The 23,009-nt window shown below is 50.7% G+C and overlaps 1 protein-coding gene across 3 annotated transcripts; it reads left to right on the top strand.

Annotated features, from left to right (window-relative positions):
• Nucleotides 1-2: 2 nt before the first annotated feature.
• On the top strand, nucleotides 3-21,992 carry LOC120925499 (mitochondrial amidoxime-reducing component 1-like). Of its 3 annotated transcripts, none has more exons than XM_040336028.1 (2): nucleotides 3-23; nucleotides 20,847-21,992. In XM_040336028.1, exon 2 carries the CDS (start codon nucleotides 20,882-20,884, stop codon nucleotides 21,905-21,907), a length of 1,026 nt encoding a protein of 341 aa, XP_040191962.1. In that variant the 5' UTR covers nucleotides 3-23; nucleotides 20,847-20,881; the 3' UTR covers nucleotides 21,908-21,992. The 3 variants fall into 3 exon arrangements, with proteins under 3 accessions (XP_040191962.1, XP_040191961.1, XP_040191960.1); XM_040336027.1 differs by lacking the exon at nucleotides 3-23 and adding an exon at nucleotides 8,708-8,781; XM_040336026.1 differs by lacking the exon at nucleotides 3-23 and adding an exon at nucleotides 14,737-14,887.
• The last annotated feature ends 1,017 nt before the right edge of the window (nucleotides 21,993-23,009 follow it).

The raw sequence follows: 23,009 nt of genomic DNA, 5'->3' as shown, positions 1-23,009 counted from the left end.
CGGCGGTACGGACGGCAGGAGTGGTACGTTTTACATCTGAATTTAGTGTCACTTTAAAGCAATGGTCTCCAAACTTTCCAAAGGCCAAATTTAGGAGGGGGGGGGGGGGGGGGTAGAAAATGTCCGGGGCCCACCATCAAAGAGAATTATCATTGCCTTGGGGTTGGTAGTCCGGTACATATAGCTTGTGGTCAGTAGGAGGAGGAATAGTGCCCCATCATTGGTGTCAGTGGGAGGAATAGTGCCCCATCACTGGTGTCAGTGGGAGGAATAGTGTCCCATCATTGGTGTCCGTGGGAGGAATAGTGTCCCATCACTGGTGTCCGTGGGAGGAATAGTGTCCCATCACTGGTGTCAGTGGGAGGAATAGTGTCCCATCACTGGTGTCAGTGGGAGGAATAGTGTCCCATCACTGGTGTCGGTGGGAGGGATAGTGCCCCATCACTGGTGTCGGTGGGAGGAATAGTGTCCCATCACTGGTGTCAATGGGAGGAATAGTGTCCCATCACTGGTGTCAGTGGGAGGAATAGTGTCCCATCACTGGTGTCAGTGGGAGGAATAGTGTCCCATCACTGGTGTCAGTGGGAGGAATAGTGTCCCATCACTGGTGTCAGTGGGAGGAATAGTGTCCCATCACTGGTGTCGGTGGGAGGGATAGTGTCCCATCACTGGTGTCAGTGGGAGGAATAGTGTCCCATCACTGGTGTCAGTGGGAGGAATAGTGTCCCATCATTGGTGTCAGTGTGAGGAATAGTGTCCCATCATTGGTGTCAGTGTGAGGAATAGTGTCCCATCACTGGTGTCAGTGGGAGGAATAGTGTCCCATCACTGGTGTCGGTGGGAGGGATAGTGTCCCATCACTGGTGTCAGTGGGAGGAATAGTGTCCCATCACTGGTGTCAGTGTGAGGAATAGTGTCCCATCATTGGTGTCAGTGTGAGGAATAGTGTCCCATCACTGGTGTCAGTGGGAGGAATAGTGTCCCATCACTGGTGTCCGTGGGAGGAATAGTGTCCCATCACTGGTGTCAGTGGGAGGAATAGTGTCCCATCACTGGTGTCAGTGGGAGGAATAGTGTCCCATCACTGGTGTCGGTGGGAGGGATAGTGCCCCATCACTGGTGTCGGTGGGAGGGATAGTGCCCCATCATTGGTGTCAGTGGGAGGAATAGTGCCCCACCCACCATTGGAGCACAGGTGTGTGAGGAGGAAGGTGTGTCTGGAGCTGCTGTGTGAGAAGGGAGTTGCCTGGAAATCTCTCCCAGCTCTCCTGGCCCCTTTCTGGGGAAGCCATGGAGGGCAGTGGGGCCTCTCCTGCTGGAGGCTCTCAGCCATCTCCTGGGCCATCTGCTGACATGTCTGCCCCTCTACAAGCCTCAGCTGGTGATCTCTCTGCCCCTGGTGTGGATGAAGGCTCGGAGGCCATTCGGGAGCGAGTGGTGGCCGGCATAAAAGTCCTAAACCGGGAGAGGGATAAGCTGTATAAGCTACGTGCGGAGCTGAAGCGCCTGCGAAGGCAACGTGAAGGCTTGCATAGTCTGAAACGCGGATCCATGGATCCAGAGATCCAATTGGCCAAGGTCCGTGTGGACCACCAGGAGACCATCGTGGCCATAATGGAAGGAAGGGATGGTCCTTTCAAGGAAAAGTTCTCCAATGACAAGAGGTTTGCAAAGGTGACAAAGATGGAGGTGGAGGAGGAGGAGACCCCCAGTTCTGACCCCCTGCCCCCCCAGGGAGAGGTAAGCACCCCAATGCCTTCCCAGGACTCAGGAGGCATGCTGAGGGTGATCCAGGTAATGGAGTCTCCTGTGCGGGGGGATCAGATGGTCTTTAATGATGAAGATATTGCAGATGGTGTACCTGATAAAGTGAAGCCAGCTAAGCCCCATGTTGTGAATAAGACTGTGTATGTACCATCAATGACTGATAATGTGCCTAATAATAAGACTGCCAGTCCTGTATGCAGTAATAATGTGCCTGCTGAGGCTGCAATGCAGCAAGAGACACGTTCAGAAAATGACATTCCTGTGAAGGAACTGCAAGACCCAGCAGAACCCATTAACCCTCCTGATGCTGAGACCAGAGCTGATTGCCCCACTGCTGCTCAGGACTCCACAGCGCAGCATCAGGCGACGGCCGGTACTGCAACAGAAACTATAATTATACCTGATGGGAATGTGTGTGTGACTGATAATAATCATCCCAGTTCAGGTGGGATGGACAATGGTCCCATTTCAGGTGGGATGGACAATGGTCCCATTTCAGGTGGCATGGACAATACTAACTCTGTTCATGCAGATAAAGTGACTTCAGTGTGGGGTCTTGGCCCCAATAAACCCACTTTCGCTCAGGTGGTACGCTCTGTCCCTGGCAGCTCCGCCCCCAAGCAGGGTTTTCCTCTACGAGCTACCACCTCGAGCCCCCCGGGATATGGTCTTGGGTCTCTGGCTTCTGCTGGGGGCCCAAGACGTAATGTTGTCATCTTGAAATGGGAAGGTGGTGCAATCCCCCCGGCAAGGCGTGCAGTGGTGGATTTAATTCTAGAAATGGGTTTTGGGGTTAACGATCTCTACGCTTTTATTCATGTGTCAGGGACGCGGGATTATACAGTCAGTTTCACCAAGCCAGAGGGTCTTGACCTGTTCTGGGAACGATATGAGGCCCGGTGCAGGTCAAGACCCGAATGGGAAAGTCTGGCCCCAGTTGCGATTTCGCAGCAGTCAACAGTAAAAAAGATCACTATCATCCTCACCAATGAGAGCGTCCCTGCCAGGGATCTGGAGGTCTGGTTGAGGAACTACGGGGAAGTTTTGACCAAACCCGTTAAAATATTAGATGAGCGTAACATCTGGACTGGGGGATGGTCGGTGACAGTCAGGCTGGCCAGGGATGGAAATGTTGTCCGTCACCTGCCCTCCTCGGCTTTCATAGGGAGGGATAGGATGACCGTCTTCTACCCTGGTCAGCCGAAGCTGTGCCACCGCTGTGGAGAGAGGGGGCACCTTAGCTCCTCCTGTTCGGCCTTGATATGCTCAGTGTGTCGGGGTCAGGGTCATATGGCCAAGGACTGCACCCAGAAGATCAGGTGCAACCTGTGCCTGCGACTTGGCCACCCTTATAGCAGATGCCCTGAGGCCTGGCACAATATGGAGAAGGAGGTAGTGGATGAGATGTCAAGGCTGGACAGGATGGAGGGGGAGGCCCCTGGTGTACCATCCTCCGCTGCGGTGACCGACCCCCCTGGTCCTGCTCAGGATCCCTCCCCAGTTTCCTCCCCAGTTCCTGTGACCACCCCTTCTGTGTCTGTAAGTACTCCTTCTGTATCTGTGTCCCCCCAGCCTACTGTACCCGCTCCTCTTGTGTCAGAACCTTCCAAGTCTGTGCCCCCTGAGTCAGTTACCCCCCAGAAGTCTATCCCTCCTAAATCGGATTTACCCCCCCCATCAGGAGTGGTTGCGGGTACTAAAAAGGTCGCTTCAAAGAAAAAAACAAGGGATGAGGGCATCTCTGAGGCTGACCTCAAGTACCTGGAAGAGAGAAGGAAGGTTGGGCGGCGGAAGAAGCAGGCGGTGAGGACGGAACGGGGGCGGGAAGCTCTGGTGCCTGTCTCCACCCGTCGTAGGTCCGCTAGGTGGGACATTTCCTCATCTGGCGCTTCTTCAGAGCTGAGCTCTGATTCAGAGATGGAGTTGGAGGCGGCCTCAAGAAAGAGGGAGGCTTCTGGTGATGAGCAGCAGAGGGGAGCTAAGAAGCAATCCACCCAATAACCCAAATGGCGGTTCCCCCTCCGTTAAAAGTGGCGACAATAAATGTCGCCAGCATTAAGTCAGTGAGAGCTCGTTCTATGGCCTTCTTTTTGTTCAGCCAATTAGATGCTGAAATTTTATTTTTGCAAGAGACTAGGCTCACCTCCTTGGCAGATATTCATATGGCCAAGAGAGAGTGGAGGTATGGTCCATCTTACTGGTCTCTTGCGGCCGAGCCTTACGGCGGTGTGGCGGTGTTGTTTAAAACCGGCATGGTAACTGTCCGGCGGGTTATTGAGGTGGAGATTGGGAGATGTATGGTCTTAGACGTCCTTGTGGGAGGGCAGGACCTGCGCCTAATTAATATCTATGGGCCGCACACAAAGTGGGACAGGAAATGCCTTTTTACAAGGATCAAGCCATTTCTTTTTACATCCCGGCAACTGGTCTTTGGAGGTGACTTTAATACAGTAACTAGGCCCAAGGACAGGAAGGACTTCAAGGACAGGCTGGGATATGATAGCGTTTTTTTAAATAGTATGGTTAGGGATGCTGGTCTTGTGGATGTGCACATTGCGCACCTCCCGGATGACACCGGGTTCACCTTTCATCGTGGTAATAGTCAGAGTAGGATAGACAGGTTTTTTTTGAAGGAGGCCTCTGCTTTCTCACCCCCAGTGGTGCAGGCAGTAGAGTTCTCTGATCACTGTATGCTATCTGTGGCCCTGAATGCTTCAGACGCCCCTCAGAGAGGAAAGGGCATCTGGAGATTGAATTCGACTCTACTCAAGGAAGAACATGTTAGACAATCCTTTGAGGAATTCTTTCAGGCACAGGTGACCCTCCTGGACTTTTGTAGCAGCAAGGCTGAGTGGTGGGAGCTGACCAAAAAGAGGATCGCTGGATTCTTCAGGGGCCTAGCCAATAGAACACAGTTTAATAAATACATGACCTACCAACGTTTGCGGAGGAAGCTGGATATTCTTGTCTCGAGAGGAGGAGATCCTGGGGCAATCTCTGAAGTGAAACTCCTTCTCAGGAAGTGTCAATATGACCGGCATGCCTCTTTGGTTCTGGAGAGGGACTATGGGAAGTACCACTCGCCTGACCCTTACCAGAACTGCAAACAAGGTGTAGCTGTTAAAGCGGTCGTTGGCCTTAAGGACAGTACAGGTTCCGTGACAAAGTCCAGGTCAGGGATTCTGGAGGTCGTGAGGTCCTTTTATGCCGACCTTCTTGGAAGGAAAGAGCTTGACCGTGACAAGATGGAAAGCTTTTTGGACTCTACTCCAGGTCTAAATGGTGGAGATGTTCCATTGATGAATTTGACAGAGGAGATCACAGTTGAAGAGGTGATGAGGGCAATTGAACAGCTTGCCATCAAAAAGTCACCCGGACCGGATGGCTTGACGGCTGAGTTCTACAAAGCCTTTAAGTCTATTCTGGCCCCACATTTGGTAGAGGTTTTTAACAGTTGTCTTGCTGAGGGGGTGCTATCCCCTTCCATGAGGCACTCGGCTGTGATTCTTCTGTCAAAGGGTAAAGATCCTTCGATGATTGAGAATTGGCGCCCCATCAGCCTTCTTAATGTCGATAGAAAGATACTGGCGAAGATATTTTTCTGGCGCCTGTCGTCAGTAGCAGAGTCTTTGCTTTCTCGCCATCAGCACTGTTCGGTCCAGGGTAGGAGCACCTTCACAGCGGTGTTAGCTGTCCGGGAGGCCTTGGAGCGGTGCAGGGCTGCAGGCTGGGGAAAGTACTTGCTGACATTGGATCAGGCAAAGGCTTTTGATCGTGTTAACCATGAGTACCTGTGGTTGCTCCTTAGTAAGTACGGTCTGCCGGGTGGTTTTGTTGATTGGCTGAAAGTCTTGTATAAGGGGGCAGAAAGCTTCCCTCTTGTTAATGGTTGGGTTGGGCAGTCCTTTGAGGTTGGCTCCGGGGTGCGCCAGGGTTGTCCCCTGAGTCCCGTGCTCTATGTGTTTGCAATCGACCCCTTCATCAGGAGGCTAGAGAGCGGCATGTTGTGTGGGGTACCAGTGGGTCTCCCGGGTGAGCCGCCATTGAGGGTTGTTGCTTATGCGGACGATGTATCGGTGATTGTCACTGGGACGGATGAGGCGGAGGAGGTGGTCTCTCTGACATCACGGTATTCTGAAGCATCAGGCTCCAAGATCAATCAGGAAAAGAGCGAAGTTTTCTGGATGGGAAAGGAAGGTGAGGGGTTTGATCTCCCGGACACCTTTCCAGTGCCCCGGGAAAGAATTAAGATACTAGGCATTGAATTTGGACCCGGCGATTATGGCCTCAAAAACTGGGAAGGCAGACTGGAAATTGCCAATGCTAAGGTGGTCAACTGGAAGAGATGGAAGTTATCTATGAGGGAAAGGGTTGATCTGATTAAGACCTACCTGATTCCGATCTTCTTGTATGTCAGCTTTGTCTGCATCTTGCCAGTGTCTCTCTATGCTAGGGTCAGTAGTGTGTTCTTCCAGATGCTGTGGGGGAACAGACTGAACCCCATCAAGAGGAATGTCACCTACCTATCCAGGAGGGAGGGTGGCTTAGGTATGGTCAACCCAGTTCTTTTCTTTTCACTGCTTTTTCTCAAGTTTAACATTGGTAGTATGCTTGCAGTGGAACCTCCTGGATGGGCAGGCATATTTAGATCTTGGTTTAGTCCTTTTCTGCGACTTTGGGAAGAAGGTGGCCAAGTGAAGAATCGCAGGGGTCATCGTGGTCAGCTACCAGCCTATGTAGCTCCGTGCCTGAAGTTACTGCGGCAGTGGCGATTGTCGGCTGAAGATCTCAGATCGGTTCCGAGGAAAGACCTTATGAGTCGAGTCTTGAGCGAAGTCTTTCATGACCCACTGGCCTTAAGGGATTGCCCAGGCCCAGTTTTGAGGGCGGGGTTGAGACTAATTAATTTGGATAGAATACCTCCTAAATTTAGGGATCTGGCCTGGTTGTGCTTCCATGGGAGGCTCTATGTTCGGGGCAATTTGAAATTCCGCAGTGGGGTGGATCGTAGCTGTCCTCGGGAGGAGTGTGCAGGTGAGGAGGAGACTATGGACCATTTTCTGCTTCGTTGCCCTTTTAACATAGAAGTGTACAAACAGGTGGGGCGGGCGCTCGGTGTTCCTTTCCTCTCCAGGCTGGGTTATGCCGAGTGGGTGTACGGAGCATTCAGTACCGGTGGAGGTTTTTGTTTGGATACACTTTTTTTAGTTAGCCTAGTGGTCCGTTATTTCACCTGGAACGCACGGTGTCAGGTCAGCATTCGGCAAAAAATCCTTCCTGTTGAGGTGGTGGTGTATGACATTGTGCATGAGGTGGGTAAGATTCGGGGGCTTGAGAGAGACAAGCGGGGTCAGGGGGCTTGGCTGAAGGCGTGGAGGGGTTTCAAGCCTCCCTGACTGCCAGGAGTCTCTTTCCCGGGTGTGGCTGTCTGTCTCTTATCACCCTAGATTATTATTTTTGATACATTTTTGATAAATGGCTGCGTACATAGGTGACGGGTTGTGCCTCTTAGGCCCTCTCTGCTGCTTTGTGTAAATAGTTTTGTAGTAATGTTTTGGTGGTGGTGTATAGTGTATATATTGTATATATTCTGAACCCGGATGTGTATTCCTTGGATTTATGTTTGAAGTTTTGTACTATAGTTATGTTTTTTACTTTTGTATAAAATTGGTTGCTTGATTCTTTTCAATAAAAGATCAATAGTGTCCCATCACTGGTGTCAATGGGAGGAATAGTGTCCCATCACTGGTGTCAGTGGGAGGAATAGTGTCCCATCACTGGTGTCAGTGGGAGGAATAGTGTCCCATCACTGGTGTCAGTGGGAGGAATAGTGTCCCATCACTGGTGTCAGTGGGAGGAATAGTGTCCCATCACTGGTGTCGGTGGGAGGGATAGTGTCCCATCACTGGTGTCAGTGGGAGGAATAGTGTCCCATCACTGGTGTCAGTGTGAGGAATAGTGTCCCATCATTGGTGTCAGTGTGAGGAATAGTGTCCCATCATTGGTGTCAGTGTGAGGAATAGTGTCCCATCACTGGTGTCAGTGGGAGGAATAGTGTCCCATCACTGGTGTCAGTGGGAGGAATAGTGTCCCATCACTGGTGTCAGTGGGAGGAATAGTGTCCCATCACTGGTGTCAGTGTGAGGAATAGTGTCCCATCATTGGTGTCAGTGTGAGGAATAGTGTCCCATCATTGGTGTCAGTGTGAGGAATAGTGTCCCATCACTGGTGTCAGTGGGAGGAATAGTGTCCCATCACTGGTGTCGGTGGGAGGGATAGTGTCCCATCACTGGTGTCAGTGGGAGGAATAGTGTCCCATCACTGGTGTCAGTGTGAGGAATAGTGTCCCATCATTGGTGTCAGTGTGAGGAATAGTGTCCCATCATTGGTGTCAGTGTGAGGAATAGTGTCCCATCACTGGTGTCAGTGGGAGGAATAGTGTCCCATCACTGGTGTCGGTGGGAGGGATAGTGTCCCATCACTGGTGTCAGTGGGAGGAATAGTGTCCCATCACTGGTGTCAGTGTGAGGAATAGTGTCCCATCACTGGTGTCAGTGTGAGGAATAGTGTCCCATCATTGGTGTCAGTGTGAGGAATAGTGTCCCATCATTGGTGTCAGTGTGAGGAATAGTGTCCCATCATTGGTGTCAGTGTGAGGAATAGTGTCCCATCATTGGTGTCAGTGGGAGGAATAGTGTCCCATCACTGGTGTCAGTGGGAGGAATAGTGTCCCATCACTGGTGTCGGTGGGAGGAATAGTGTCCCATCACTGGTGTCAGTGGGAGGAATACTAACTACACAATCCCAGCATCTATGATGTACCATAGCTGGAAAAATGGGATTCAGAAACCTTTTTCTCTCTGCTGTCTTGGTGAGGAAAGAGTTACATTGTATTTGTAGTCAGTTTTCCCCAGCGATCACTAGATGGCGCTCTGTATGTCTCCCTGTAATATGATATTCCCTTATTGTTATATAACCTCACAATCCGCCAACAAGCCAGAGGAGATTATCGCTGTAAGTATATCAATGTACAGGTGACCCCTGTCTGTCCGGTGATTGGGGAGAAGGGGGAGTGACGTCACGTGCACTCCAATGTATCAATAATAAATGTCTTCTTCTGTTTCCTTCCTTCCTGTCTCTGCACTGCTTCATCTCCACATGGGACTGTGAGTGGGAATCAGGAAATCTGTAACCATTGCCCCCGATAAGCCGAACCTGGCAGTGCCCCCCTTCCTTCTACCCCTTCCCCTCCCTACTCCTCTCTCCTCACTCACATTTCATCCTCCCCTCTTCTTTCCCATTTGCCCTTTTCCACTTTTCACTCCCTCCTATCTTCTCCCCCTCCCCCCAACTCTCCTCTGTTACCCCTCACCTCTTGTCCCACTCCTATCTCCACTCATCTGTCACCTCTCCTCTCCCCTCCTCTACCTCTTCTCTCCCCCCTTCACCTCTCTTCTCGCCCCTCCACATCTTCTCGTCCACTCCCCCTAACCCACCTCTGTCACCCCTCACCGCTTGTCCCACTCCTATCTCCACTCATCTGTCACCTCTCATCTCCCCTCCTTCTCTTCTCCTCTCCTTTCCCCTCCTTTACCTCTTCCCCTTCTCCATTGTTTGCCTCCTTCTTTCACACCCCCACTTCTTTCTCTCTCCTGTCACCCCCCCCCCCCCATCCTAGCTATCCTCACTTCCCACTCCTCTTACCTCTCTCCCCCCATCCCTTCAACACCCCCCCCCCCAAATCCTCCACTCCTCTTTACTCTTTCCTTCTCCACTCATCTCTTACTTCTCCTCTCTCCCCCATCACCTATCCTCTCCATTCCACTCTTCCCCTTCTCCACTTATACCCTACTTTTCTCTCCCCAAACACCTATCCCCCTCTCCACTTATCTCTTACTTCTCCTCTCTCCCCCTCACCTATCCACCTCTCCTCTCCACTCTTTCCCTTCTCTGCTCGTCTCTCACTTCTTCTCTCTCCCCCTCACCTATCCATCTCTCCTCTCCACTCCTTCCCTTCTCTACTTGTCTCTCACTTCTCTCTCCCCCTCACCTATCCATCTCTCCTCTCCGCCCCCCCCTTCCCCATTCGTCTCTCAATTCCCCCCCCCCACCACCACCACCACTTATCCACCTCTTCTTCTCCCCACTCCCCCCTTCTCCACTACGTTCTTTAAACCAAAAAAGTGACAATTTTGAAAAAGAAACAATAAGCGTTTATTGATTGGTTTGCACAAAAGTTGTCACGTCTACAAAATAGGGGATATAGTTGTGACATTTTTATTATTATTATATATATATATTTTTTACTAGTATTGGTGGTGACATTTGACCAGTTTCAGCGGACTTGTTCGGTCGTCTGTAGGTCCGACCGGACAGTTTTCCGGCGGATCGGACAGGTTTCCAGCAGACAAATGTTTCACCGGACATGTCCGATCGGCCGAAAGCCCTCGCATGCGTCGAAGCATTGAACTTCCAGGGCCGCGCACGTCACCGCGTATCGTGGACGCACGGATTTCTGTTTGATGGTGTGTACAACCATCAGACAGAAATCTCCGAACGGACATGTCCTCTGAAAACGGTCCGGCGGACCATTTTCAGAGGACAGTCCGTCCGTGTGTACGAGGCCTTAGACCGAATGTCAGGCAAAATGGTTCGGCCCTCATGAATGTTCACTTCATCAAATCTGGCCCTCGTTGAAAAAAGTTTGGACACCCCTGAGTTACAGAGTAACTTTGTAGTTACAGAGATAATCCTCCTTAGATGAGTTACGCCTGGATCTCCTTCAACTTGTCGCCCAGGTGCCGATTGACAGGTGATCAATCCCTCAGTGTCCGGCTACCTCGATCCCCGGTGGTTTGTCCAGGCCATTTTGGACCGCCAGCCTCTCAATGGCGCTCCTCAGACTGACTTCCCACCGAACAGCAATACAGCTTGGAATCCGCAAAGGTGGGAACCCAGTCACTCCCTGGGTCCCTGTCCCTGTTCAGATGCTCCGGGCCAGCATGGCCCCGGAACCAGGAACACCCTGTGGCACGCACGCCCCGGCCAGGTAGTCCATAACGCCGGGGCGCCGTGATGTGGTCACCCTAAAGGTGGGTGCCGCACTCCAGCCAGAAGAGACCCAGAACCAATGGCGTCTGACTCAAATACCCCTCCCCAGCAAACCCTCCTGATTGGCTGCTGGGAAAGAGCACCCAAACCTTGACTCCACTGCTGCCACCTGCAGCACCGGGGCTGGAAGAACACCCCAGTGCAACAAAATAGCCTTCAGTACAGCCAAGCTGAGACAGAGACCCTGTTTTGCACATAACACTCTGATCTCCTTCTAAATTTAAAAAGCACCGGTACTATAAAGTACACAGGCGCTACACATATGATGAGTTATCCCCATCAGAGTTTCCCTTTACATCAGATATCCCCATCAAAGTCCCCATACATCGGGTGTCCCCATTAAAGTCCCCCCTTGCATCAACTGTGCATGAGACTGGCTCATAGATCAGTGGATGCACTCTCAGGGGGGGGCACGGTCAACCCCAGCACCCCCCTTGATCCGACTTTGTTACCAACCCCAATTGCAAGTGTAAATGAGCCCTTAAACGAACAATTTTAACCGCTTAAAGCGGAGTTCCGGCCACAATTTCACTTTTTAAATATAAATACCCCTGTAATACACAAGCTTGATGTATTCTAGTAAAGTTAGTCTGTAAACTAAGGTCCGTTTTGTTAGGTTGTTACAGCATTTAGACACTTTATAAAATAGAAATTGACTAGGGCCATCTTAAGTGTGGGCATCATGAAGCCAGACTGTATGACTTCCTGGATTTCAGCCTTTCAGATCTCGCACATGCTCAGTGCTGCACAAGCAGTGTCAGATCAGGTTTCAGCACCTGTGCTGTCCAAGTCACATGATTCTTTGAGACTGGGGAGTGCACAGACTCCTGGAAAGTTACACCCACTACATTCCCAGGAGTCTGTGCGGTGTAGGTTAGGAAGCATTAGGCACCTAGGTGCAGGAAGAGGGAAGATTAATTATTCTGCCTAGCAACAACCCTTTGAAGGCATCTAAAAAAAAAAAAAAATTTTCGTAAAGGACTAATGACATTTTTTTAAAACTACTGATGTAATGTTATATTTATGGGTGGAACTCCACTTTAACGACCGCCGCATGTACATGTACGTCGGCAAAATGGCATGGACAGGCAGAACGACGTGCCCGCATCGGGACCCCCCCCGGTACATGCGGCGGTCGGGTTCCCTCAGGGAGCGATCTGGGACGACGGCGCGGCTATTCGTTTATAGCCGCCCCCTCGCGATCGCTCCCCGGAGCTGAAGAACAGGGAGAGCCGTATGTAAACACGGCTTCCCCGTGCTTCACTGTGGCGGCTGCATCGATCGAGTGATCCCTTTTATAGGGAGACTCGATCGATGACGTCAGACCTACAGCCACACCCCCCTACAGTTGTAAACACACACTAGGTGAAACGAAACTCCTACAGCGCCCCCTGTGGTTAACTCCCAAACTGCAACTGTCATTTTCACAATAAACAATGCAATTTAAATGCATTTTTTGCTGTGAAAATGACAATGGTCCCAAAAATGTGTCAAAATTGTCCGAAGTGTCCGCCATAATGCCGCAGTCACGAAAAAAATCGCTGATCGCCGCCATTAGTAGTAAAAAAAAAAAAAATAATAAAAATGCAATAAAACTATCCCCTATTTTGTAAACGCTATAAATTTTGCGCAAACCAATCGATAAACGCTTATTGCGATTTTTTTTAACAAAAATATGTAGAAGAATACGTATCGGCCTAAACTGAGGAAAATAAATGTTTTTTTTATATGTTTTTGGGGGATATTTATTATAGCAAAAAGGAAAAAATATTGATTTTTTTTTCAAAATTGTCGCTCTATATTTGTTTATAAAGCAAAAAAATAAAAACCGCAGAGGTGATCAAATACCACCAAAAGAAAGCTCTATTTGTTGGAAAAAAAGGACGCCAATTTTGTTTGGGAGCCACGTCACACGACCGCGCAATTGTCAGTTAAAGCGGCGCAGTGCTGAATCGCAAAAAAGTGCTCTGGTCAAACTCTTCCGGGGCTGAAGTGGTTAAAGTGAAACCAGCCAAAACGATTCGCATTGTAAAATGGATTAGAAAAACTTTTCCTTACTCTTTGTAGAGATTGAGGTCAGACATTCCAGTTCACCTACTGAAATCTTGTGAGTGTTCAGGCCCCTTTCACACCTGGGGACCGCATGTCCGCTTTTTCATCCATCCGTGTGCGAATGAAAAAGGGACATACATTGGTCCCTATGTGATTGTGGATGAACATCCACTGACACCCGATCTCGTCCGCCTCCGCAAACATCCGATTCTGCAGACGGAAGAAAATCCTATTTTTCCTTCTGTCATCGGATCGGATGAACATGGACATACGGTCCGTGTTCATCCGATCCCCCATAGGGGAGAGCGGAGAAAAGACAGGGCGGTCCCTGCACAGTGTGTGGGGACCGCCCTGTCATCCGCTAGCTCATCGGGGATATACGGAGCGATCCCCGTTGAGCATACGGAGTCGGACCATTACTGATCCACCCCGTGTGAAAGGGGCCTTAACCTCTTGACGACCGAGGACGTCCCTGGGACGTCCTCGGCTTTGTGCGGGCGGTAATATCTGAATGATGAGTGCAGCTACAGGCATCATTCAGATATCGCCGTCTTCAGCCGCCGATTCTGTGCACCATAAGAACGATCAAAGCGGCGATCCCGCCGCTTGATCGTTCTTATAGGCAGCGGGAGGGGACTTCCCCCCCCCTCCCGCCGCCATCCGGTGCTTCTCCGGGCTCTCCCGTGCCATCGGGGGCCCGGAGAGCGAATCGGTCGGCGCTGCTGGAAAGCATAGAGATGACTGGTGACCAGATGGGATTAATAGGATTAAAAGTGATTAAAAAAAAAAGTGTAAAAATAGAAAAAAATTAAGTAAAATAAAAATAAAATTAAAAAATATTTTTTTTCAAAATGCCCCTGTCCCCGTTATCTTGCGCACAGAAGCGAACACGCATGCAGGTCCCGCCCACATATGTAAACGCCGTTCAAACCCCACATGTGAGGTATCGTTGCAAGCGTTAGAGCGTGTGCAACAATTCTAGCACTAGACCTCCTCTGTAACTCGAAAATAGTAACCTGTAAAAAAACTTTAAAGCGTCACCTATGGAGATTTTTAAGTACCGAAGTTTGGCGCCATTCCATGAGTGTGCGCAATTTTAAAGCGTGACATGTTGGATATCTATTTACTCGGTGTAACATCATCTTTCAGATTGTACAAAAAAATTGGGCTAACTTTACTGTTTTGTTATTTTTTAATTCATGAAACCGTTTTTTTTCCCCCAAAAAAAAAGGCGTTTGAAAAATGATTGCGCAAATACCGTGCGAGAAAAAAAGTTGCAATGCCCGCCATTTTTTTTCCTACGCTGTCTGCTAAAAAATATATAATGTTTGGGGGTTCTGATTAATTTTCTAGCAAAAAAAAAATGTGATTTTTACATGAAGGAGAGAAGTGGTGGTAAAGTGGTTAAGAGGCGGAGTCTGTCTGATAGAACCACCTGATCAGTCAAAGTTTTCTAATTAAAGGGAAAAAAAATGTAAATTCAAACTTGAGCCTATGTTCTGTGAAGGCTCGGGGGGAATTTGCATTTGTACAGTAAAAGGATTTGCGCTACAACTATCACTGGTAAAACTAGAAGCAGTTTTTCACACTGTGTATGTATAAATATATATATATATATATATATATATATATATATATATATATAATTTATTTTTTATTTTTTTACTTATATATATATATATATTTTTTTTTTTATATGTTTTTTGCCTTTTACATTGCAAAGAAAAATAAAATGATTGTGAGATATTTTTGGCAGACTTTGACTTGTCACATGTGAATGTGAGGGCTCGGTGTGAATGGTGGACTTTGCTCGGAGTATGTCCCCGCCTGTTGCTGGAGCTGTGAATAGCTGAGGCCTCCACCCGCCCCGTCCTGGGAAGAAGGCGGACATTGTGGATTCCACACAGGAGACTCTGCTGCTCCGGCCTCCACACACACAGAGCATTGCAGAAGGACGGTGAGATCTCTTTTTATTCTCTGCTGTTCCATCCAGAACCAAACTTAGAAAACTCTGCTCTGGAGTTCTCACATGGAGACTCAGCATTGTCCACCTAATCCCACATTCTCCTGATTAATCCCAATGTTTACCTCAACATACACATACAGCTGCTGTGCCCAGTATGAGGGGTTCCCACCATCCCTGTGCCGAGTTCCCAGGTCTGTACACCCGCTGTGCCCATTATGAGGGGTTCCCACCATCCCTGTGCTGAGTTCCTGGGTCTGTACACCTGCTGTGCCCATTATGAGGGGTTCCCACCATCCCTGTGCTGAGTTCCTGGGTCTGTACACCTGCTGTGCCCATTATGAGGGGTTCCCACCATCCCTGTGCTGAGTTCCCAGGTCTGTACACCCGCTGTGCCCATTATGAGGGGTTCCCACCATCCCTGTGCTGAGTTCCCAGGTCTGTACACCTGCTGTGCCCATTATGAGGGGTTCCCACCATCCCTGTGCTGAGTTCCCAGGTCTGTACACCTGCTGTGCCCATTATGAGGGGTTCCCACCATCCCTGTGCTGAGTTCCGGGTCTGTACCTCTGCTGTGCCCATTAGGGGGGGTTCCCACCAGTGGTAGCTGGTGTTTTTTGGGGGAGAAGTAGCAAACAACCACCCCATCTGCTGGTAGGTCCGGCACGTACCTCATCAGGCAGCGGCTCCTGTGTCCCTTTCCTTCATCATGGTGGCTGTGCCTCTCCTCCCCTCCTCCTATTCGTCCAATAGGATCGCCTATCCTTTTAGCCAATCGGGTGACAGGTCTCAAGCCCACTTCCTGTTTGGCCGACAGGAGGACCGGTGTTAGAATAGCAACTATTCTTTTACTATTCTAACACACCCGGGTTGACTGTGATCGCATTCACTGCACCCCGAGCCCACCCTACTTTGAAGTCTATTAGAGCCTTTGGCTCTAATCAGTGCTTCAAAAAAAAAAACACCCCGTTTCTTGTGAAACCCCCCCCCCCCGCGCGTTGGAATTCATGCGCCCGGCGTCCTGCAAGGGACTGGACGCATGGATTCAGTGGGGTGGCACCTGTGTGCCCTTTAATGGATAGATTGTCCCTGGTTTCCGCCATCCCTGTGCTGAGTTCCGGGTCTGTACACCTGCTGTGCCCATTATGAGGGGTTCCCACCATCCCTGTGCTGAGTTCCCAGGTCTGTACACCTGCTGTGCCCATTATAAGGGGTTCCCACCATCCCTGTGCTGAGTTCCCGGGTCTGTACACCTGCTGTGCCCATTATGAGGGGTTCCCACCATCCCTGTGCTGAGTTCCTGGGTCTGTACACCTGCTGTGCCCATTATGAGGGGTTCCCACCATCCCTGTGCTGAGTTCCCGGGTCTGTACACCTGCTGTGCCCATTATGAGGGGTTCCCACCATCCCTGTGCTGAGTTCCCGGGTCTGTACACCTGATGTGCCCATTATGAGGGGTTCCCACCATCCCTGTGCTGAGTTCCCGGGTCTGTACACCTGCTGTGCCCATTATGAGGGGTTCCCACCATCCCTGTGCTGAGTTCCCAGGTCTGTACACCTGCTGTGCCCATTATGAGGGGTTCCCACCATCCCTGTGCTGAGTTCCCGGGTCTGTACACCTGCTGTGCCCATTATGAGGGGTTCCCACCATACCTGTGCTGAGTTCTCAGGTCTGTACACCCGCTGTGCCCATTATGAGAGGTTCCCACCATCCCTGTGCTGAGTTCCCGGCAGTGCTGCTAACCTACCAGATTGAAATTTACTGACACGAAACACAAAATTTACTGGCACCGCCAAGTTTTTACTGGAATTTCCAAAATGTACCAAAAAAAAAAACGTTTTAAGTGCAAATTTCAGTATTTAAGCTACAAATAAGTACAATATGCAATTAAAATTGTGTTTTGAGGTAGATAGTAAAGCAAAAAGCATATTTCTTATTTTATTTTCAATAAAGTAAGTGGCTCAGGACTCAGGAGGGCAGGAAATTAGAATGGACGGGCACACACACGTGAAATTGAGCCATGTGCAGAAGCACAGATCACCAACACGTCCTGTAGTCACAGTGACAGTCTCTCTCCATGCCAGGGGGTCTCTTCTGTCCCCTTCAGTCCAAACAGCACTAACAGACCCGCTCTGCTCGACCCCTTGCACCATGACATCACACGACGCGCTTAGGCACCACCTCCGCCAGACCTGATCCCCACCGGGACCACCCGAAACACACCGTAGCAGGCACTTGGATGGTCTCGGCCGGCTCCGGAACTGAGGTGCGCAGGCGCAGTTCCGAGCATCACAGTCAGATTTTTTTACTGGTAACCCTTTCCTCTTACTGGCAGGAGAAAGGTGCCCGTTTTTTCCGGTCTGCCAGTAAAAATACTGATGGTTGGCAACACTGATTCCCGGGTCTGTACACCTGCTGTGCCCATTACGAGGGGTTCCCACTAGTGGCAGCTGGTGTTTTTTTGTTTTTTGTGGGAGAAGCGACAAAAAAACACCCGTGTCTGTTGGTAGGTCCGGCACGTACCTCATCTAGGCATCGGGCAGCGGCTCCTGTGTCCCTTTCCTCCATCACGGTGGCTGTGCCTCTACTCCCCTCCTCCTATTCGTCCAATAGGATCGCCTATCCTTTCAGCCAATCAGGTGACAGGTCTCAGGCCCACTTCCTGTTTGGCCGGGAGGAGGACCGGTGTTAGAATAGCAACTATTCTTTTACTATTCTAACACACCCAGGTTGGCTGTGAGCGCATTCACTGGGCCCCGAGCCCACCCTACTTTGAAGCCTATTAGAGCCTTTGACTTTAATCAGTGCTTCAAAAATAACACCCACCCCGCATTGGAATTCATGCGCCCGGCGTCCTGCAAAGGACTGGACGCATGGATTCAGGGGGGCGGCCCCCGTGTGCCCTTTAATGGACGGGATGCCCTTGGATCCCACCATTCCTGTGCTGAGTTCCCAGGTCTGTACACCTGCTGTGCCCATTATGAGGGGTTCCCACCATCCCTGTGCTGAGTTCTCAGGTCTGCACACCTGCTGTGCCCATTATGAGGGGTTCCCTCCATCCCTGTGCTGAGTTCCCAGGTCTGTACACCTGCTGTGCCCATTATGAGGGGTTCCCACCATCCCTGTGCTGAGTTCCCAGGTCTGTACACCTGCTGTGCCCATTATGAGGGGTTCCCACCATCCCTGTGCTGAGTTCTCAGGTCTGCACACCTGCTGTGCCCATTATGAGGGGTTCCCACCATCCCTGTGCTGAGTTCCCGGGTCTGCACACCTGCTGTGCCCATTATGAGGGGTTCCCACCATCCCTGTGCTGAGTTCCCAGGTCTGCACACCTGCTGTGCCCATTATGAGGGGTTCCCACCATCCCTGTGCTGAGTTCCCGGGTCTGTACACCTGATGTGCCCATTATGAGGGGTTCCCACCATCCCTGTGCTGAGTTCCCGGGTCTGCACACCTGCTGTGCCCATTATGAGGGGTTCCCACCATCCCTGTGCTGAGTTCCCAGGTCTGTACACCTTCTGTGCCCATTATGAGGGGTTCCCACCATCCCTGTGCTGAGTTCCCGGGTCTGTACACCTGCTGTGCCCATTATGAGGGGTTCCCTCCATCCCTGTGCTGAGTTCCTGGGCCTGTACACCTGCTGTGCCCATTATGAGGGGTTCCCACCATCCCTGTGCTGAGTTCCCAGGTCTGTACACCTGCTGTGCCCATTATGAGGGGTTCCCACCATCCCTGTGCCGAGTTCCTGGGTCTGTACACCTGCTGTGCCCATTATGAGGGGTTCCCACCATCCCTGTGCTGAGTTCCTGGGCCTGTACACCTGCTGTGCCCATTATGAGGAGTTCCCACCATCCCTGTGCTGAGTTCCTGGCTCTGTACACCTGCTGTGCTCTGTAATTCTCCTTACTTGCACTTTGTTCATTCTTCAGGATAAGATTTCGGGAATCCGATCCAGGTTTAGCAGAATGCCGGGAGGAAGAATGTGAAACTAGTTCTGGCCTGTTCAGTTGGTTGTTGAAAAAACAAATGCTGACTATTAAAGTTTATAGAGATTGCCAACTCCAGGAATATTTGCCTCCTGGGGGGTCAGGAAGGATATTTTTTCCCTGTTGGAGTAGATTGAAAAATACTTTATAAGGGTTTTTTACCTTCCTTTACCTGTGGGTATAAGGCGGGGTCTCCAAACTTTTCAGTATCATTTACAAATAATCACGGGCCAGAAAAAAATATATTTTTTAGATCAATTAATAATAACTGAATGAATATGTTTTTTTTGGAATCAGTATAACATGTTTCAGGACTTCAGGAAAATCCCCCCTAACATCAGTCCCCCCCCCCATACATCACGGTCCACGTTAAAAGTCCCCCCTTACATTGGGGTCCACATCAGAGTACCCCTCCCCCTTTTCATTGAGTTCCCCAGTGGTGCTCCCTCCCTTTTAATCAAGGTTCCCATCAGAGCTCCCCCTCTTTACATCGGGGTCCCCATGAGAATCCCCCTTTACATCAGGGTCTCCATCAGAGTCCCCTCCTCCCTCTTACATCGTGGCCCCCATCAGAGTGCCTTCCTCTTGCATCGTGGCCCCCCATCAAAGTCCCTTACTCTTGCATCGTGGTCCCCCATCAGAGTGCCGTCCTCTTGCATCGTGGCCCCCCATCAGAGTGCCGTCCTCTTGCATCGTGGCCCCCCATCAGAGTGCCGTCCTCTTGCATCGTGGCCCCCCATCAGAGTGCCCTCCTCTTGCATCGTGGCCCCCCATCAGAGTGGCCTCCTCTTGCATCGTGGCCCCCCATCAGAGTCCCCTCCTCTTGCATTGTGGTCCCCCCATCAGAGTGCCCTCTTCTTGCATTGTGGTCCCCCATCAGAGTGCCCTCCTCTTGCGTCGTGGCCCCCCATCAGAGTGCCCTCCTCTTGCGTCGTGGCCCCCCATCAGAGTGCCCTCCTCTTGCGTCGTGGCCCCCCATCAGAGTGCCCTCCTCTTGCGTCGTGGCCCCCCCATCAGAGTGCCCTCCTCTTGCATCGTGGCCCCCCCATCAGTGCCTTCCTCTTGCATCGTGGCCCCCCATCAGAGTGCCCTTCTCTTGCATCGTGGCCCCCCATCAGAGTGCCCTTCTCTTGCATCGTGGCCCCCCATCAGAGTGCCCTTCTCTTGCATCGTGGCCCCCCATCAGAGTGCCCTTCTCTTGCATCGTGGCCCCCCATCAGAGTGCCCTCCTCTTGCATCGTGGCCCCCCCATCAGCGTCCCCTTCCCTCCTCTTGCATCGTGGCCCCCCATCAGAGTCCCCTCCTCTTGCATTGTGGTCCCCCCATCAGAGTGCCCTTCTCTTGCATCGTGGTCCCCTATCAGAGTGCCCTCCCCTCCTTCTACATCAGGGTCCCCATCATAGTCCTCTCCCCTCCTCTTGCATCGTGGCCCCCCATCAGAGTCCCCTCCTCTTATATCGTGGTCCCCCATCAGAGTCCCATCTCCCCCTTACATCGTGCCCATCAGAGTCACCTATCCTCCCCTTTAAATCTGTGGACCCTCTGATTTACATCAGGGTCCCCATCAGAGTCCCATCCCCTCTCCTTGCATCCATTTTATTATTGGTTTCCTGTATTTTACACTGTTGAAGGAAGTGCAGTATTGATGGTCAATGAGGCATCCACAGAACTGCACAGTGCTGTCAGTCTAACACTGGGAGCTTCCTGACAGGTGGATAAAGCAGACTGATGACTGGTGTGGTGATGCGTCTTGCCTGCCCAATCAGCAGCCTGGCAGGTGGGTCAGTGATGGAGCTGTAATGCAGTAGAGACAGTTGTAACTTACAACTGTGGCTATACTGTCTTGGCTGCTGAAACACAAGACTAGCTAAGAGAGATCACTTTATTTAATTAGCATTTTGTTCAGCTTTAGGTAAATATCTTTTGTTACAATGATAATATGTTGACCCGTTTTCTGTCATTCTAGGGTTTGACGTGAAACGGCGACCTCAGCCTTTGACCATGTCGCGTCTTCTTTACTCCTTTGTCTCAAGCATCTCTGGAGCCGTGCAGGACTTTCCTCGTCATCGTTTACCGCTACTCTGCGCAGCTGGCCTGGGCATCACCGCCATCGCCTCCTGGGTGTGGTGGAGGAGAAAGCAATGGCAGCTGTGTCAGGTGGGCACGGTGTCACAGCTCCTCATATACCCCATTAAGTCATGCCGCCCTATCTCTGTTCAAGAGGCCGAATGCCTAGAACTTGGTTTGAGGAATGGGGAGCTGGAAGATCGGCACTGGCTGGTGGTGACCGAGGACGGTCACATGGTGACGGGCAGGCAGGAGCCACGACTTGTCCTTATCAATGTGAATAGGCTTGGAGACTCTCTTTGTCTCGATGCTCCTGGAATGGAGAAGATAATGGTGCCCTTTTCTCAGCCAAAGACCAACAAGGTGTTGGATTGCCGGGTCTTTTCAACTGACATCCAAGGCCGTGACTGCGGAGATGATGTGTCTCAGTGGCTGACCACGTATTTTCAAAGTAGCCAGCCATACCGCTTGGTGCACTATGAGCCTGGGGTCATGAAACCGCGAAAGGCAAATGATCAGGAAAGACCGTTCCGAGATAAAGACGTCATTCCCTATTCAGATGCCGGCCCCGTCATGCTCCTTTCTGAAACATCCCTGGAGGAGCTAAACAAGCGCTTAGAGAACCCGGTCACTCTGGGAAATTTCAGGCCCTGCATTGTAGTGTCTGGATGTGAGGCCTTTGCTGAAGATGGCTGGCATGACGTGACAGTGGGCACCATAAGGCTGAAGAGGGTCATGGCCTGTGGCCGTTGTCTTCTGACCACAGTGGATCCGGATACTGGAGTCATGAGCCGGAAGGAGCCACTGGAAACTCTGAGGACCTTCCGAAACAGCGATTCCTCTTTGAGCCACCTCTACAAGAACTCTCCGCTTTTTGGCCAATACTACGGAGTGGAGCAAACCGGGAAACTAAGTGTGGGAGATCCAGTCTACTCGTATGTCAAGGTCCGCAAAGATTGAAGTTGGCGCCTTACACTGAAAAATCTTTAACCAACTAAATCAATTGTAGTCCAATAAAGGTATCAATAAAAACTTGCTGAACTAACGTCTGTTTTGTTTAGGAAATTTAATAATAGTGTCAATACCCCACCATGGCCAAAAGTGCTTTTAAAATGTAACCACTTCAAGACCAGCAACATACCCATATGCCGCTGGACTTTGGGTGGTTATACCGGGATGATAAGGCATCACCCTGGTACTGTTTTTTTTTTTAGAGCCGGCAGTTGGCCCTCTTTGTAAAAACAATCACAGCAGCTAACTAGCCGCTGGACTGCTTTTACAAGTAGTGGTAGGGGACGGCCTCCAACCCCCCCATCTGTGGCCCCATCTCCCACCGGGAGACCCGAGCAACCAGGCGACACGTCTGTCGTCTGGTTGGACAGCTGAACAAAGACTTGATCACCTTTGATTTGGCGCTCCGCTATGGCAACCCAGAAGTGATGACCTGAAATCACTTCAGGTTTACCCTGATGTCAACGGCGGCATTTAAAACGATTTTGAAAGCATTTGAGAACACAGATCTTGGTGTGATAAAATGCTTTTACCGGCAGAGGAGGGGTTTAAAGCGGAGGTTCACCCTAAAAAAATGATATACCATCCCGTCCAGTATACTAGCGTCAGCTACAGTTTGCCTTTTTTTTTTTTGCGCTGTATTTACCGTTTAATCCTTCAGTTTCTTTTCAGAGTAGGCGTTCCTATGAAGAGGGGAACATGGTTGACGTCCGGCTATGGCGCGTCACGCGTTCCGAAAATAGCCGAAATAGGACTCGGCTGTATACGGCGCCTGCGCAGTCAGCTCCTAGTCCGTGCGCAGGCGCCGTATAGCGCCGTGAAGAGCCAAAACCTAGTCCGGCTGTTTTCGGAACGCGTGACGCGCCATAGCCGGACGTCAATCATGTTCCCCTCTTCATAGGAACGCCTACTCCCCGTGGGAGTCTGAAAAGAAACTGAAGGTTAAAACGGTAAATACAGCGCAAAAAAAAAAAAAGCATACTGTAGCTGACGCTAGTATGCTCGATGGGATGGTACATAGATGTTTTTTAGGGTGAACCTCCGCTTTAAA

This window comes from Rana temporaria, chromosome 1, assembly GCF_905171775.1.
Source record: "Rana temporaria chromosome 1, aRanTem1.1, whole genome shotgun sequence".
Lineage (NCBI taxonomy): Eukaryota > Metazoa > Chordata > Amphibia > Anura > Ranidae > Rana > Rana temporaria.
The sequence above is the reverse complement of the archived record's forward strand: the minus strand, read 5'-3'. Positions and strand labels throughout refer to the sequence as shown.

Bases quoted from the DNA above. Each gene is read 5' to 3' on its own strand.
- LOC120925499 (XM_040336028.1), top strand. From the start codon at position 20,882: ATGTCGCGTCTTCTTTACTCCTTTGTCTCAAGCATCTCTGGAGCCGTG.